The sequence below is a fragment of the Scyliorhinus canicula genome, chromosome 6, assembly GCF_902713615.1.
Source record: "Scyliorhinus canicula chromosome 6, sScyCan1.1, whole genome shotgun sequence".
NCBI lineage: Eukaryota > Metazoa > Chordata > Chondrichthyes > Carcharhiniformes > Scyliorhinidae > Scyliorhinus > Scyliorhinus canicula.
This window is the reverse complement of record NC_052151.1, coordinates 132210784-132228133: the sequence shown is the minus strand read 5'-3', so window position 1 is coordinate 132228133 and position 17350 is coordinate 132210784. Positions and strand designations below refer to the sequence as shown.

At 43.6% G+C, this 17350-nt stretch overlaps 1 protein-coding gene across 1 annotated transcript in view; it reads left to right on the top strand.

The window, feature by feature from the left end:
• Window positions 1-225: 225 nt before the first annotated feature.
• The window catches only part of wdr35 (WD repeat domain 35), a 163207-nt gene continuing 146082 nt past the window's right edge, over window positions 226-17350 (top strand). The window contains 5 exon segments of the mRNA XM_038800146.1: window positions 226-249; window positions 4264-4381; window positions 9446-9517; window positions 10746-10838; window positions 16293-16421. Coding sequence (XP_038656074.1) covers window positions 226-249; window positions 4264-4381; window positions 9446-9517; window positions 10746-10838; window positions 16293-16421 — 436 coding nt within the window.

Here is a 17350-nt window from a genome sequence, read left to right as displayed (position 1 = left end):
CCGATTGGCTAAAGGTCCCCCCTCACCTCACCGCGGATTGGCTGGGAAGGTGCCGTGCAGCGATTGGTGGCGAGGCGCTGCTGGCCATGGTTACCAGGCGACGGTCGCTTACAGCAGCCGAGGGAAGCGGGGGGGGGGGGAGAGAGAGCGAGTGAGAGTGAGAGGCCGGCGGAAAGGAAGCGTCAATAACCCGCCCGCCTGCCTCCCTCCCTGGCCACTTGGACCATGTTTATCTATTTGAGTAAGAAGGTGAGATAGTCGGTGGTTCTTACAGACTGGGCCGCAGGAGCTCCGGAAGGTTTAAACAACAACGGACGGTGCTCGAGCAACACGAGTAGCTGCAGCGGGGATTAGGATGAGGGCGCACTGGCCTCCCTAACTGTCCTCCCATTGCAGAGCCCCTGATTGTAGTTAAAGAGGGGATTACTAAAGCAAAACATTTTTGTTTTAGTAACTTAATGTATGAAGTATCTTATGCTTGTCGTGGCTGTGATATCACTGCCGCAGGGTAAGCTCTCTCATCCATACCTCCAGTCCACATCGTCGAAGGTGTCCCTCATGTTCCACTTTTTTTTTTGCTTCAAAATCACCGTTAAAACGGTTCATAGAGCCCATCCCGACAACTTGGAAGAATGTTTTATTTTTCTATCCAAAGTTTGAATGTGCATGGTGAAGCTGCTTGACTGGGCAGATGCTTTGTTTTAATGAACGGTCACATCCAAAAACAACTGCCAGAACTAAGTGCAGAAGGGAATGAAAAATGAAAATCACTTATTGTCACAAGTAGGCTTCAATGAAGTTACTGTGAAAAGCCCCTAGTCGCCACATTCCGGCACCTGTTGGGTGAGGCCAGTACGGGAATTGAACCTGCTCTTCTGGCATTGTTCTGCATTACAAGCCAGCTGTTGAACCCACTGTGCTAAACCAGCCCCAAGATGTACAGATCTGAAAATAACGACACGGGTGAAGTTCGGTGGGGTGGAATGGGCCACTTAGGGTTCTTACAGGATATTTTAAATTAATCCTCACTCATATTTGTAAAAGGAATGTATAATCAGAACCTTGAAACTAATCAGTTCTATAAATGTCTGTTTACAACTATTCCTACTTACTTGGCTTGTGATCTGCTACTTGTCAACATCAGTTAGAGTTGACAACAGTTTATGCTTATATTCTATATTGGGGGGGGGGGGGGAAACAAATGAAACTGATGTTCAGCTGGTTGGTAGATTTAGAAGAGGTAGCTGGAAATTAACATACAATGTTTAAAAAGATTTCTAAAGATACAAGTGGGGTGATAGCTTTTCAAGTTCAAGACAGTGAGGCTGAGAATCATAGAATTTACAGTACAGAAGGAGGCCATTCGGCCTATCGAGTCTGCACTGGCCCTTACAAAGAGCACGGTAGCATTGTGGGGCAGCACGGTAGCATTGTTGGGGCAGCACGGTAGCATTGTGGATAGCACAATCGCTTCACAGCTCCAGGGTCCCAGGTTCGATTCCGGCTTGGGTCACTGTCTGTGCGGAGTCTGCCCATCCTCCCCGTGTGTGCGTGGGTTTCCTCCGGGTGTTCCGGTTTCCTCCCACAGTACAAAGATGTGCGGGTTAGGTGGATTGACCATGATAAATTGCCCTTAGTGTCCAAAATTGCCCTTAGTGTTGGGTGGGGTTACTGGGTTATGGGGATAGGGTGGAGGTGTTAACCTTGGGTAGGGTGCTCTTACCAGGAGCTGGTGCAGACTCGATGGGCTGAATGGCCTCCTTCTGCACTGTAAATTCTATGTAAAAAATACTCAAGCCCACTTCTCTACCCTATCCCCGTAACCCAGCAATCCCATTTAACCTCTTTGGACACAAAAGGCAATTTAGCATGGCCAATCCATATAACCCGCACATCTTTGTACTGTGGGAGGAAACCGGAGCACCCGGAGGAAACCCACGCAGACACGGGGAGAACTTGCAGACTCTGCACAGACAGTGTGTCTGAAGGCACTACGACTGATCATAAGATGGGACTAAAATACTAAAGATTGCAAGCCTGGACATCACACCAACAACCTATGTTTATATAGCAGCTTTAAATTAATGTAGTGCCCAAGGGCACATCAAAGGAGCATCAGAGTACAGAATTTGATACTGCCTTATATGGTGACCAAAAGCTTGATCGAGGTTATAAAGTGATTCTTCAAGGAGGAAAGTGAGATAGAGACAGAGAGGTGTAGGGAGGTGTTTGGGTGGTATCCCAGAACTTAGGGCCATAGTAACTGAAGGCATAGACACCAATGGTGGTGTGATTAAAAGTAGAGACCAGAATAAGAGGGTGAAGATATATTGGAGGCTTGTGGGTCTGGAGGAGGTTACTGAGATAGGGAGGGACAAGGCCATGGAGGGATTTAAAAACAAGGTGAAGAATTTTGCAATCAAGTTGCTTGACTGAGGCCAGTGTAGGGAAGGGAGGGGGGGGAGGGGCTTGTTGTGAGTTGAGACACAGGCAGCAAAGTTTTCGATGACCTCAAGGTTACAGAATATAGAATGTGGCAGGCCAGGAGTCCCTTGGAATAATCACGTCTGAAGGTAACAAAGTCACAAACAAGGTTTTCAGATGTAATGCAGAGTTGCAACAGGGCAAAAGTAGGGTGATGTTAAATAGGCAATCTTAGTGATGGTATGAATATGAGGTTGGAAACTTCTTGAAAGAAAATTTAAATAAAATGCAAGTTCAGGGAAAATAATTATAAAAGTTTAGAAATGTATCATAATGAGGGGAAAAATAATAAGCTCATTCTGATATAATAATGCCCATTTTTAGGCTGTCATTTGTCATTAGGGTATGGTGGGATAGTATTTGTGAACAGGAATGACATTTGTGGGATGTTCCTACTTCTGTAAGTACTGAGTCACTCATGGCAGCAAGTAAGAAAATTATTCCTCAAACCACTTACGATTTAGTCGATAGAGATTGGTTATTGCAATAAATGAGAAAAATCTGGGCTAAGATTGTTGAAAACTAGTTACTTGCCAAATTCCCAGATAGTGTTATGGTGCAGAAGGAGGCCATTTGGCCTATTGTGTGCAATGGCTATCTGAATGAGCACTTACCTTAGTGCCACTCTGCTGCCTTCTCCTCTTCCCTTTCAGCTAACATTCTAATTCCCTTTTGAATGCTTTCAATGAAAGTGCCTCCACCAAATTCTCAGACAATGCATCCCAGACCTTGACCACTTGCTGCTTTTTTCATATATCACTTGTGTTTCTTTTACTAATTACTTTGAATCTGCACCCTCATGTTCTCGATCCTCTCATGAGTGGGAACAGGTTCTACTGTGTCGAAATCCTGCTTGATTTTGAATTCCTCTATCAAATCACTCGGCCTTCTCTTCAAGGAAAACAGTCCTCTAATTTATCGTAGAATTTACAGTGCAGAAGGAGGCCACTCGGCCCATCGAGTCTGCACCAGCCCTTGGAAAGGGCACCCCACTTAAGCCCGACTTCCTCCCTCTCCCCGTAACCTCACCCAACTTCTGCCCTATCCCTGTAACCCTATAACCCCACCCAGCCGTTTTGGACACTAAGGGCAATTTATCATGGCCAATCCACCTAACCCGCACATCTTTGGACTGTGGGAGGAAACCGGAGCATCCGGAGGAAACCCACGCACACATGGGGAGAATGTGCAAACTCCACACAGACAGTGACCCTAGGCGGGAATCGAGCCTGGGACCCAGGAGCTGTGAAGCAACTGTGCTAACCACTATGCTACCGTGCTGCATAATTCCTCATACCTGGAATCATTCTCGTGAATCTTTGTATAGTTTTCTATATGAACTAGTGAAAGTTTAGGTGACTCACTGGTGTTACTGCATGTGAGGATTTGGAGGCATTTTTTTGCTGTACTTGTTCCTTGGGTGTGACTTGTTTTCTAAGTTTATCTCTTCTCTGAGCAATAGGAAGAAATGGATGAAGGAATTAGTTGAGGTTGCGACTGAAGGAAGTCAAAATCTGAACTAAGATGGAGTTTGTATGTATCAGCTGTGATCAGAAAACCATAGGTGACAGTGCAATAGTTTCAGGAATGGGGAGACGAGCCTTCAATAAATTTGTAGTTTGGTGCACTGTTAATGTTTGGGGAGGGGCCTTTTGTTTGCAGTTGCAGTTTCACCTTTTAAAAAATGTGTTTGTTACTTCTGTATTTAAAAATTATAGTGCATCCAATTTTAAAGTTGGCCTTGTTTATGTACAGTGTTTATTTTGTATTTTGTTTCAGATTGCCATTCCTAATAACAACCAGTTGAGATGTGTTTCATGGAATAAAGACCAAGGCTTTATTGCTTGTGGTGGGGAAGATGGTCTTTTAAAGGTGCTGAAACTTGAAACACAGACAGGTAAGGAAAAACTTAAAAAGGCAAAATATATGCAATCAAAATTTTGCATATATTTTTTGATACGTTTCCAAAATACATACTAAAGTTATTCAGTACAGAGGTCCAGATGTACCTGGGAAACAGTGTACTGCTCTGTTTTCCATGGAGGGGGAAAAGTGCAATCAGACTGTTATGTTGATTTAAAGTAATCATCTGTGAAGAATGACTTGATTCAGCCTTGAAAAGAAGGAAAGACTTGGATTTATATAATGACATGCCAAATGTTACAGAAACATGTGAGATAGTGAAGCAATTCAGCGACCCTGTTGTGTCCGGCTGAGATCCGGGCGCAATAGGTGAATCATGTGCGAGCCCCAAATCGGACTCCGCGCCAGGCCAATCGCGAGTTATCCAACTCGCTCTACCTGGCTCAGTCTGGATCTTGCCATGGCTAGGCGAGATCCAAATCTGGTGGTGGTGGGGGGGGAGGGGTGGTGGTGGGGGGGGAGGGGTGGTGGTGGGAGTGAGGGGGGGTGATGGGGGTGAGGGGTGGTGGTGGGGGTGAGGGGTGGTGGTGGTGGGGGGGAGGGTGCCTCCCAGGCCGTTGGAGATCTCTGGGTGGGGGGTGGCGCCCTGGCACTCGCAATGGCATCCTGGCACTGCTAGCCTAGCACCATGGGAACCTTGGCAGTGCCACTCTGGCACTGCCATTGGTCAGGCCTGTGGCGGGGGCGGGGGGGTGGATTGTCAGGTAGAGGGGGCTTCCTGTCTTCCTAATGTGCTAGAGGAAGTAAATCTAGAATATATAAATCAAGGATGTAGGACAGGGCACACAATCGTAATGTTGTGAAGGGAATGTTTAGGTCAGATAGAATTGATTTAAGAAGAATGAAATGTCACACTGGGTGGTTGGTAGAGTTGGGTCTTTGGATCAGCCATTTGAATGCGATCTAGTGACTTTACAGGTTGTAGGTTCATCTTTAAAATCCATTGGATAATGACCATCATCAAATTCGTATAATTTTACAAGAATGAAAAAACTCACATTCATATTATGTTCTTCATGCTTTCAGGATGCCCCAAAATTGTACATCATCAATTATATATTTTTGAAGTGCAGTCAACATTGATAGCTGGATAAATGTGATCGCTAAGTTTCTCGCAGTTCCAGAAATAAGCTGATATTGGCCCAACATTCATTGTCATTACTCTTCTGCAACTGACAACACCTTCTGGAGTCTACTGTATATGGTTAAATGGTGAAATTCAGATTAAATAGTGAAATTCAGAAGTTGCCGTCAGCGATTCCGCACTTCTCTCGAGAATGCGCTGTTGAGGACCCCTCAGAACGCAATCAACAAGAAATCATTGAATTGATGAGAAACTCACTCTTGCACTTTTAGTATCACTGTAAAAACCCTTGCAGAAATTGCACTCTGTTGAATAAGGTGGTTTTAACATGTGATAAGTTCATAAATTACTTTTAAACAGCCTCACCGGCCCTGAAAGAAGTAATTTAATATTTTTTTAATGTCAAATGATTTCCATGTTTTAGAAAGAATTAAGTTTATTTATGATTTTTCATTTCTATTTTAATTGATGTGTACATCAATTTATTTATTTTACTATCTGTAAAATCTTTTTTAAAAAATGAATAGATTCAGTATTTGTTGTTTACTTACTGGTTTGCTTTATGTGAGAATACGTCAGTGTGATTGGCTGCCTACCTTTCTTTATGGTCGCCTGGAGATCACCTTAACTTGGTAGTAGAATCAAACTGACTTCAGGAAAGAGGAAGTTTGAGCCACAGAGATCGCTAGATCTTTGTGGGCAACTATCTTTGATGTCAGCTGCTCGCATTGTTTCTTTGCTTTTGACTGCAAAGTACAGCCCAATCTGTTTTCTTGGTTTATTTTTTGAGCCCTGGCACATTTGAAGACTTTTGAACTGCTAGATGATGCTTTGTTTTAGCATCTCATCCAAAACACAGCACCACTGCCTCAGTACTGCACTGAAGTATTACCTAGGTTACATGATCACGTTTCTGACTTATTACTTAAATCCACAACCTTCTGATTTGGAGCTAAGAATGACACGAATGAAAGTTTGTTTTACTAAAGTGAGGATGTTAATATAATCTCATGATTTAAAAAAAAAAGGTCTAAATTGATAATAGTGACCAAACTGAACTATTTTCTGAACATGTTCTGATAGTTGTTGTTTCATACAAGAGACTCTGATCAGGGTTTGATAATTAATTTCCAAAGAGGAGAAAAATCTTCAAGTTGGTAATGAAAAAATCCTCTAAAGTATTGCAAGTAGGAGTGGACAAAATATGGCAAGCGAAGTGAACATAAGTGACCCTGTAGGCAAGTGTGGCCTTGACATACTATCACATAGAATGCCATAGAATCATACTTTGTAACATAATGAAGGCTGATGTAGTAAAATGTTTTATTTGTATTTATTTAATGGAAGCTAATCAGCATGCAGTGTACACTGGGCTAAATCACTGGCTTTGAAAGCCGACCAAGGCAGGCCAGCAGCACGGTTCGATTCCCGTAACAGCCTCCCCGAACAGGCGCCGGAATGTGGCGACTAGGGGCTTTTCACAGTAACTTAATTGAAGCCTACTCCTGACAATAAGCGATTTTCAGATAAGTTTAGTTCCGGGTGTATCTGCTTTGATGTTTGAATCAATATGTGGCGTGGGGCTAATCTCGTATCAAGATGTACTTTGCAAGATGTACTTCGCTGAGGTTTTGTTTGGGTTCAGATATGTGCAGGGGAGAAGTCTAAAACCAATTGGGAAAGGAAGAGAATAGGAAAAAATGAGAAAGGAACTATATTACATATAAACTGTAAATTAAACAATCTTTACTGCAGCGGTGGTGGAGGCATTTCAATTTGCCTTGTCCCTTGGTCATGGAAGAGGAGAAAAATGGCACGAGGATTTGTGTTTGACACCTGCAGGAGGGTGCAAGTATGGTTATTGGTGGGCATATAGTTGAAAATGTATTAATCAATGTATTGCCCCAGCTTTCTGTCTTGTTTTCAGCTCAGCTGACTGGTCAATCTGACCATGGGTTAAGCTACCTTATGAAATAAAATCAGAAAATGTTAGAAACATTCAGTATATTAGCTAGTATTTGTGGGGAAAACCGAATGGCATAAAATACAACTGCTAATGCTTAAGGACACAGAATTATACAAGGATGGGACCATGCTGTGCTATATACTCCCACCGTTGAATAACTTGTCAAAATGTGACTCAAATGAAGAATTTGTACATGGCTTAAATAGGGCTGTTTTTGTAGTTGTACTTGGCATGAGAAGTTGGGCTAGAATTTCCTGGATATTTACGTCGAGAGATATGCTCAGTTGGGGTACATTGCAAATGCATGGCCTAAAAGGTCACTGTCTTTGGACCTGCGAGTAATAATAATTGCTCCATCCCATGCTACGGAGTCTTATGTGTGAGTTTCCTGGCAGTTGGTTGCTCACATTCTCCCCTAGCTTTAGTAACAGACTAGTGAAGAAGCACAAAACAAAATAATTTTTCTGTTGTTTCATTGCATTTTATTGAATATATAAAAATTTGTTATCCTCGCCGAGATTTGCACTATTTTGTCTGTTATTTGGAATACATTTATGGCATCACATAATCACAATGATGTCAAAATGTTTCCCCAACGGCAGGTTTTTAAACATGCTATACCTAATATGCATTGGTGATTGTTGAATGAGTTGAACCAGATATTTCGTCTAAATCGATGGAAATAAGGCAGCCTAGTGGTGCAGTGGATAGCACTGCTGCCTCATGGTGCCGAGGTCCCAGGTTCGATTCTGGGTCACTGTCTGTGTGGAGTTTGCACGTGTTCCCCAAGTTTGCGGGGGGTTTCACCCCCACAGCCCAAGATGTGCAGGCTAGGTGAACTGGCCATGCTAAATTGCCCCTTAATTGGAAAAAATGAATTGGGTACTCTAAAATGGGGGAAGCACGGTAGCTTAGCGGTTAACACAATTGCTTCACAGCTCCAGGGTCCCAGGTTCGATTCCCAGCTTGGGTCACTGTCTGTGCGGAGTCTGCACATTCTCCCCATGTGTGCGTGGGTTTCCTCCGGGTGCTTCGGTTTCCTCCCACAGTCCAAAGATGCGCAGGTTAGGTGGATTGGCGATGATAAATTGCCCTTAGTGTTCAAAATTGCCCTTAGTGTTCAAAATTGCCCTTAGTGTTGGGTGGGGTTACTGGGTTATAGGGATAGGGTGGAGGTGTGAGCTTGGGTAGTGTGCTCATTCCAAGAGCCGGTGCAGACCCAATGGGCCAAATGGCCTTCTCCTGCACTGTAAACTCTATAATTCTAAATTAAAAAAAAAATAAATAGATGGAAATTAATGGTGTGAATTTGGTGCTTTTCTTCAGCCTTGATTATTTCTGCTGATTTCTGTCGTTTTACTTTTGGGTGTCATCAAATGATATTCCCCAGAAATTTGAGCTTGGCTTGACCCTAAAATAGGTGTGTTTTTGGTTGAACTGGCCTGCATCCACAGAGGCCACTACTTTTAGAAGAGAGAGGAAAGGAAATTGGTTTAGGGAACTATACTATACTACCGTTTGGGGCCTCACGGTAGCATGGTGGTTAGCATCAATGCTTCACAGCTCCAGTGGTCTCAGGTTCGATTCCCGGCTGGGTCACTGTCTGTGTGGAGTCTGCACGTCCTCCCCGTGTGTGCGTGGGTTTCTTCCGGGTGCTCCGGTTTCCTCCCACAGTCCAAAGATGTGCGGGTTAGGTGGATTGGCCATGCTAAATTGCCCGTAGTGTAAGGTTAATGGGGGGATTGTTGGGTTACGGGTATACGGGTTACGTGGGTTTAAGTAGGGTGATCATTGCTCGGCACAACATCGAGGGCCGAAGGGCCTGTTCTGTGCTGTACTGTTCTATGTTCTATGTTCTACCACTTTTGATCTCTTTGTATACTTAAATTTTCTTAAGTGTACCTGATTTGTGATTATAGCAACGTCAAGCAATATTATGAAATGGGATTTAAGTTTAAATTCTAATTGGCCAATTTGGATTTCTGTAGATGATACAAGATTAAAGGGATTGGCTGCACCCAGTAACCTTTCCATGAATCAGACACTAGAAGGACACAGTGGTAAGTATTTTTTTGTTCTATATATCTGCTTGATTAGGAATGGTCTATGCTACTTAAGTTGTTGGTTGTTGGCTCCTAATTAATTGTATTGGTTACTGCTATGGTTGTAAAACAGTTTCTATAACAGTTAGTATACATAACCAGAATTTATTGATCTGCCTGTACTAAAACCAATTTTAATCAATTATTTGTTACATAATAAACTCAACACCATTTCAGTGATATCTGTGTGAAGATGCAACATGTCATGATGACTGGGAGATACAATAAATTAAATCCTTCATTCTGTCATGCATAATTTAGTTGTTGTTTAATTAAATTTTTACCTAATTTATCACATTAATTACTTACTACCAAATGTTTGTTGTCAAGTAATTATAAGCTGGAAGTTCGTGGGAGACTTCCTTTACCTTCATTTACCGGCAACTTTGTTGATTAAGTTATTATGTATGCCTATTGGTGAGCTATAATTCATGTCTTATAACCTCCTCATGATACATATGCAGAAATTTGGAATTGGTTGCCCTAGAAGAATATTTGTTTTTAATCACCCCCTCACCCCCTTTATTCTTGCTCATTTGTGCATCAGCTATTTCAACTTCTGGAGTCACATTTTCTGGTTTCTACCAAAGCAGTTTTGAATTAATTGACTGCTATGGGGATTTGCAACACAAGCATGTTTTCCCTTACACTTTTGTTTGCAGAGTATTTTCTTCCAGTAAATTGTTTAATTTGTCCCCCTATAAGGAAGTGTCTGGCTTCTACTTGCCAACTTGGTAATTACGTATAGTAACCAACCTGTTTAGATATACTTTGAATTTATCTCTATTATGCCAGCATAAGGTTGATATCATGTTAAAATGTGACTACTCTAAGTAGTATATTACATTATTTACCATCTTGCTAATCTTCATCTGAAGGAGCAGTATAACCTCCAGAGGAAACCCAACTTTTCTTCCTGATTTTTCTTTTACTCAATTTGCTTTTCAAAATTTGGAGGTGCAATCTAGAAAAGAAACACATTGAACAATGTAAATATATAGTCATATGGGCGGCATGGTAGCCCAGTGATTAGCACTGTTGCTTCAGTGTCTAATTATTAATTGGATCAGTTTTTGGAAAAGTTTAATTTGACATAAATTATAAATTACTTTCTGAGTAATAAAGGAACTATATTGAAAATCATCTTTTGTTGGACAGTTAACTTCATTAAACTATGCTTGATCAGGCGCTGTACAGGTGGTGACTTGGAATGAGCAGTACCAGAAGTTGACAACTAGTGACCAGAATGGTCTCATTATTGTGTGGATGTTGTACAAAGGTCAGTTAATTCTTCTCATGGTAAGCAGTAAAATTAATTTTGATATTGTTGCTAAATGTTGCTATGTGTGCTTTACACTTAATTGCTCTGTTTTATAACCTTGCTCTAGAGTCGCCAGGTCTCTTTATGATACCACCACGAGGTTCAAATTCAAGTGCTGATCAATAACTCAATGCACCAGTTAGTAAGGTTCAAATCAAAACACATTTATTATATACACAGTCAATCGTTACTCATGCATAAAATACTACTCACGAGACTATCACTAACACTAATAGGCCAATACTTAGCTTTGGAAACTGGCCCACCAGGTCAGGGGAACAAATAGCCTTTCGTTCGCTTCTGAGTCTGCAGGCTTCCAGCTGGTATGGACTAAGGGTTAGGAGCGCCTATCTCGTTGCGTGCGTTGACTGGACACTTACTTGGTTGGTGCAGCTGCTAGGCAGGTCACGTTCAAGAGTTGTTTCGAGCTGCTGAGAGACCCTGCCAAGAAGGACGAATTGAACTTGGGGACTCTACTTTATAGTCCTCAGGGGCTTCGCGCCCTTTTGGGCGGTCCCTGTACCTGGTTCCAAGTGATTGGACTGAGTTCTGATCACTTGGATCGATTTCTCCAATACTGGAGCTGTTCCCTGATCGCTGGGCGGTTCCTAACTGTCCGTTGGCCTCCCTTTGTTTTGGCTCCCGCTGGCGCCGAGGAGTCTGGCTTGGCCTCGATTATCTTAAATGTTTCCAATTGTTCCCGGATCGCTCATCAATATGTAGATGGTTGTTAGTTTCAGTGCTGTCTGGGTTTCTGCAAGTTCTAATACACAGGAAGCTTTGCATCTGCTTGCTTCCCTGTGCCTATCCATTTCTCCCTGCATTCTTAGCGGACCTCCATTTTAAAGTAGGGAAGTGGCCAAATGATATGAACAAACCACCTCATATTTTTTCTTCTCTAAATCTATCAGCGTAACCGTCTATTTTTTTTCTCCCTCAAATGTTTGTTGACCTTCCCCTTAACTCATCTGTATTCATTTCAACCACTCCCTGTGGTAGCGAGTGCCACTTTCCTACTACTCTTTGAGTAAAGAAGTTTCTTCTGAATTCCCAATTGGATTTCTTGGTAAATATCTTATATTGATGGCCTCTAGTTATGCACTTCCCCTCAAGGGAAATGTTCTCTCTCTGTCAACTCTATCAAACCCTTTCATAATTTTAAAGATCTCTATTAGGATTCGAGAGAAAAAAGACCAGGGGTGGGATTCTCGGACCCCTCACCGGGTCGGAGAATCGCCGAGGGCCGGCATCAATCCCGCCCCTGCCGTGTCCCGAAGTCTCCGGCACCAGAGATTCGGTGGGGGCGGAAATCGCACCGCGCCGGTCGGTGGGCCCCTCCAGCGATTCTCCGGCCCGCGATGGGCCGAAGTCCTGCCGCTGTCATGCCTCTCCCGCCGGCGTGGATCAAACCACCTACCCTACCGGCGGGACCAGGCGGCTCGGGTGGGCTCCGGGGTCCTGGGGGGAGCGCGGGGCGATCTGGCCCCGCGGGTGCCCCCACGGTGGCCTGGCCCGCGATCGGGGCCCACCGATCGGCGGGCGGGTCTGTGCCATGGGGGCACTCTTTTCTTTCCGCCTTCGCCATAGTCTTCACCATGGCGGAGGCGGAAGTGACCTCCCCGGCGCATGCGCGGGGATGATGTCAGCAGCCGCTGACGCTCCAGCGCATGCGTGGACTTCCGCCGGCGGGCGAAGTCCCTTAGGCCCTGGCTGGTGTGGCGTCAAAGGCCGTTCCCGCCGGCCGGTGGAGCGCCAACCACTCCGGCGCGGGCCTAGACTCTCAATGTTAGGGCTTGGCACCTAGGTGCTTGTTTAGCTCACTGGGCTAAATCGCTGGCTTTTAAAGCAGACCAAGCAGGCCAGCAGCATGGTTCGATTCCTGTACCAGCCTCCCCGGACAGGCGCTGGAATGTGGAGACTAGGGACTTTTCACAGTAACTTCATTGAAGTCAATTCGTGACTGTAAGCGAATTAAATTTCATTTCATTTCATAAAGGTGGGCCCCGTCAGGTAGAGGTGAATCCCGTCCCTGATATGTAATCCCACACATTTATGATTTATCTTTGTAAATCTTCTCTGTATCCTCTCCAGTGTCTCAATATCCTTATTATAATATGGGAGAAACGGTGGCACAGTGTTTAGCACTACTGCATCACAATGGCAGGGACCCGGGTTTAATTCCGGCCTTGGGTGACTGTCTGTGTGGAGTTTGTGTGTTCTTCCCGTGTCTTTTCTTCAGGTGCTCCTGTTTCCTCCCACAGTCCAAAAATGTGCATGTTAGGTGGATTGGTTATGCTTAATTGCCCCTTCGTGTTCTCTAGATGTGCAGGTTAGGTGGGATTAGGGGGATAGGGCAGAGGAGTGGGCTTAGGTAGGGTGCTCTTTCAGAGGATCTGTGCAAATTTGATGGGCTGAGTGGCCTCTTTCTGCACTGTAGGAGTCCTATGATTCTATGGCGAGTAGAACTGCACACAGTACTTCATTGTTGTTGAACAAAGGTTTGAGAAATGTTTAGCATAACTTTCTGCTTTTTAATTCTTGTATAACTTGACAGACTCAACCTAAGTATTGTTGAGTTGCTAACTTGAGCTGTAAATCTGCGTGGAGTCACTGGGTTACACAAAGCATTTCTCTGAAATGAATCAGAAGCTGTTCTCAGGCAGATCCTGCTGATTTCATTGTAGCCAGCTTTTCCTATCCTTTTTTGATAATAGTTGGTCATTGAGTCATAAACAGCACAGAAGAAAGCCATTTTGTCTATTAAGTACATGCTGATTCTCTGAGAATTCAGTAAGTTCACTCCCATTTCTCCACTCTTTTTTCCCTCACACCCTGCAAGTTTATTTCCCTCTATCCAATTTCCATTTTTAGCATTCATGTCAAAAGAAGCAAGGAATTCTGGAGATTATGTTACGACACCCTGGGCGAGTGCGCGGTCAATTCCAGCCCTACAGGCCCCAGAGTCCCAGCACAAATGAATTAACCAATAATTTGTATATAGCTTCTCAGATTATTGACCCATGGCTGTCCCAATGACTTACAGGCACCAGATTTGTAAGTGAAATTGTTTAGAAATAACAGCAAGATAAGATATGTGATGATTATCATAGAATATCGGCCAGCTAATCTATTTCTTTCCTCGTACCACCCTCTACCCAAACACACACAATATAGATACATACAGGGGAAAGGGAAAGGGGTAAAATGATATGGATTGAAGTGGAAGAAAGGGAGATAAATGTCCTTGTTACAGATCTTCGGATTGTTGTAGCTGGCTATCTTCCCAGGACGCAGAGTGCTGAAACCACCAGTTGGTTTGGATCTTGTGGCAGAAATATTCAGGTTGGACTCACAGGCTGTGGGATCCCCTCTGGGGAGTCATTTTAATTTGTACTGACCTGCGCCTTCATACAGAAGATCACCCTCAGATTTGTTAAATTCTAACTTGCTCCCACCAGATTAACTATCAGCATCACTGCCATAAGACTCCACTTGAGAATTTTAAAAGCGTTTACAAACAATCCCTCTGCCTGCAGCGGGTGCTGGACTGGAGGCTCCTGCAGGTTAAACTGACTGGACCTTTAGAAAGAACCCATCCGGTGAGAGAGAAATCTCTGGCCTTCTAGTTGCTTGATCAAAACAAAACTGCCAGCACACAGTCTTAAAAAGTGAGGAACATTCTGGAATAATCAGCACCGAGGATCTGTTCAGGACCCGGAATTTAAACTGGTTGCTGCCAGCCAAGTCCATCAAAATGTGTAGTCACTGGACCAAACCAAATGGCACATCTCACCGGGGATTTCCTGAGGTCAGACCAACTAGCATTTCTGCCGGGGGTGGGGGGGGTGTCCCATTTAGGTTTAAATTACAAGTGCAGTCCATCTGAAAGGCATAAATCCCAGCAACAGACCAGGCACAACAGTTATAACAGCTTACATAACAGAAAATAAAGGAAATACACAAGGGAATCCAGGTTTAAATAGGAGGACCTTTACAAATACCTGATCAATGGAATTTCCAGTGTAAAATGAAACATCATTCTTATTGTCTCTTGGTTCTAAACACCAAGGACTTTTTCCCCCCTATTGGGGCGATTCTGCGAGCCCCACGCCGGGCCGGAGAATCGCCGCAACAGCGCCACGACGGCCCGACGTGACATGGATTCTCCGAGGTGCGGAGAAAAGGCGCCATTTGCTCCGGCGTGTTTGGCACGGCGATGGCCGCAGGCCACTGGAACCGGCGGGACCGCCGATTCTCAGGCCCGGATGGGCCGAGCGGCTGCGCCAATACGACAGAGTCCTGCCAGCGCTGTTCACCCGTGGTCGCTGCCAGCGAGAACTCTGCGCGAACGGTCGGGGGGCGGCTTGTGGGGGGGTGCGGGGGGGGGGGGTTGGGGAGGGGGGCTCCTTCACCGGGGGGGGGGGTCGGGCCTCCGATGGGGTCTGGCCTGCAATCAGGGCCCACCGATTGGTGGACCGGCCTCTTTTCCCCCGCCCGGGCCTTCTTTCTGGCGCAGCCGCCGCCTGTACACCGATGCCATGTTGAGTCGGGGCCGGCACGCTAAAGTAGTTCCCCGCGCATGCGCAGGTTGGCGCGGCCCATTTGGCGCCACAAAAGGAGGCTGGAGCGGCGTTAACCGCTCCAGCCCCGTGTGGGGGCCAGAATCGGTCGTACCCGGGCCCGGTTCATGCCGTCGTGAAACGCGACGGTGTTCACGACGGCGCGAACACTTGGGCTCCATATTGGAGAATCGCACTCTTTATTTTCCTTCTTTTCTTATTTACTATTGTGCAGGAATAATTTAAACTCACTCCTTGAATTATTTTCATTCTAATCTCTAACTCACACGTGAATTTGTTTGAGATTTGGAGTCACAGTTTACCAACCTATCTGTATCTAATGTCCTTGCTTATTCTGGATAATACTATTTAAAAATAGAGGATTTTTAAAATTGTAAGTGAGACTAAGTAGTTTGACTAGAGATGATTATTAATATATATAGTGTTTCATTTCTCCAAAGGACAGAACCAATCAGTTGGGGGTAGTTGGAGGCACTGTCCTGTAACTGAAAGAAACATTTAAAAAAATACCAAAGCCACAAGATAAAAATAGAGGGAAAAAACATAGCAAGAGCAAAATTAGAGAGAATGGTGAATTATAAATTGGTAACATATCACATGATAAAAGTATCAGAAACACCAATTTAAGACAGAAAAAGTGATAAATGAGGAAAGATCTAATTAGGACGTTATAACTCTGAACTGGTGGGGTTAAATATATCAATGCATTTATTTAGGAAAAATGGAAAAAAGCAATGAAGATGCTCACTAGCAATTTTCCAGTTCTTTGAACAAGATTGGGAATAGGGATTTAAAAAAAAAATTAGACTCAATGCTTGTGAATTGATTACAGGTTCTTGGTATGAGGAAATGATCAACAACAGAAATAAATCTGTAGTTCGCAGTATGAGCTGGAATGCTGATGGACAGAAAATCTGCATTGTGTATGAAGATGGTGCTGTTATTGTGGGCTCGGTGGATGGTAATGTATATTAGACTGCAAAATTATGATATGCGTTAGATTTTGACATTCATATGTAGAATTGTTTAAATCGATTATGCAATTTAATAAAATTCCTTGTCAATTCCAATATAAAATACCCTCAACATAAATGATGTGATTGTCCACTTCATTTGTCAGCTATAAACCTAGTTTACTTTATTTTTTACTTTTTGATGAGATGGACCCATCTGCGGCATTCACACCCTCTATTGTGTATGGATTTGACAACTCAAAGCCTAGCCTCACAGACCCATTGTCTCTGAACTTGAAACTTAACAAGTACAACTGTAGAGGAACCATTTCATCATAAGTAGGTGTGAATAACCACCATCCATTCCCCATTGTGTAGTAATAGCTTCTAACTTTGAATAATTTATATGAAGTACTGAACAAGGGGTCACCTGATCACTTCAAAATAAACAAATAGGGTGATTCAAGAATTCAGTAAAGGTAGGGTTCAGAGAGAGCGGGCCTCGGCCACGAGGTCTTACTTTAAGGGAATCCTTATTGATGATCTAATCCCTCATTTACTCTCATTGGTTTCTAATTCTCAGCTGAGACCTCATGATTTGTTCAAATAGATGTATGTTACTTAGAGGATGATTTATTAATCAAACTGGCCATTACTTAAGATTTACTGGCGTCCATCAAAGTCAATTCAGTGTCTGGGTGCACAGCCTCACGCCACTGCTGGCCACAGATTTTTCTGTAACTAATTAGTTGATACATTCGTGTTGCTAAATGCACTGAAATACAATAATCTATTCATTATATGAAACATTTGCTGAAACAATGTCTAAATATCCATAGACAAGACAATATAATTCAATAGTTGATTCATTATCTAAAACAATGACTGTATTTTCACAATCAAGGCATCTTTAATAATTTCACTCTTTAGCTATATA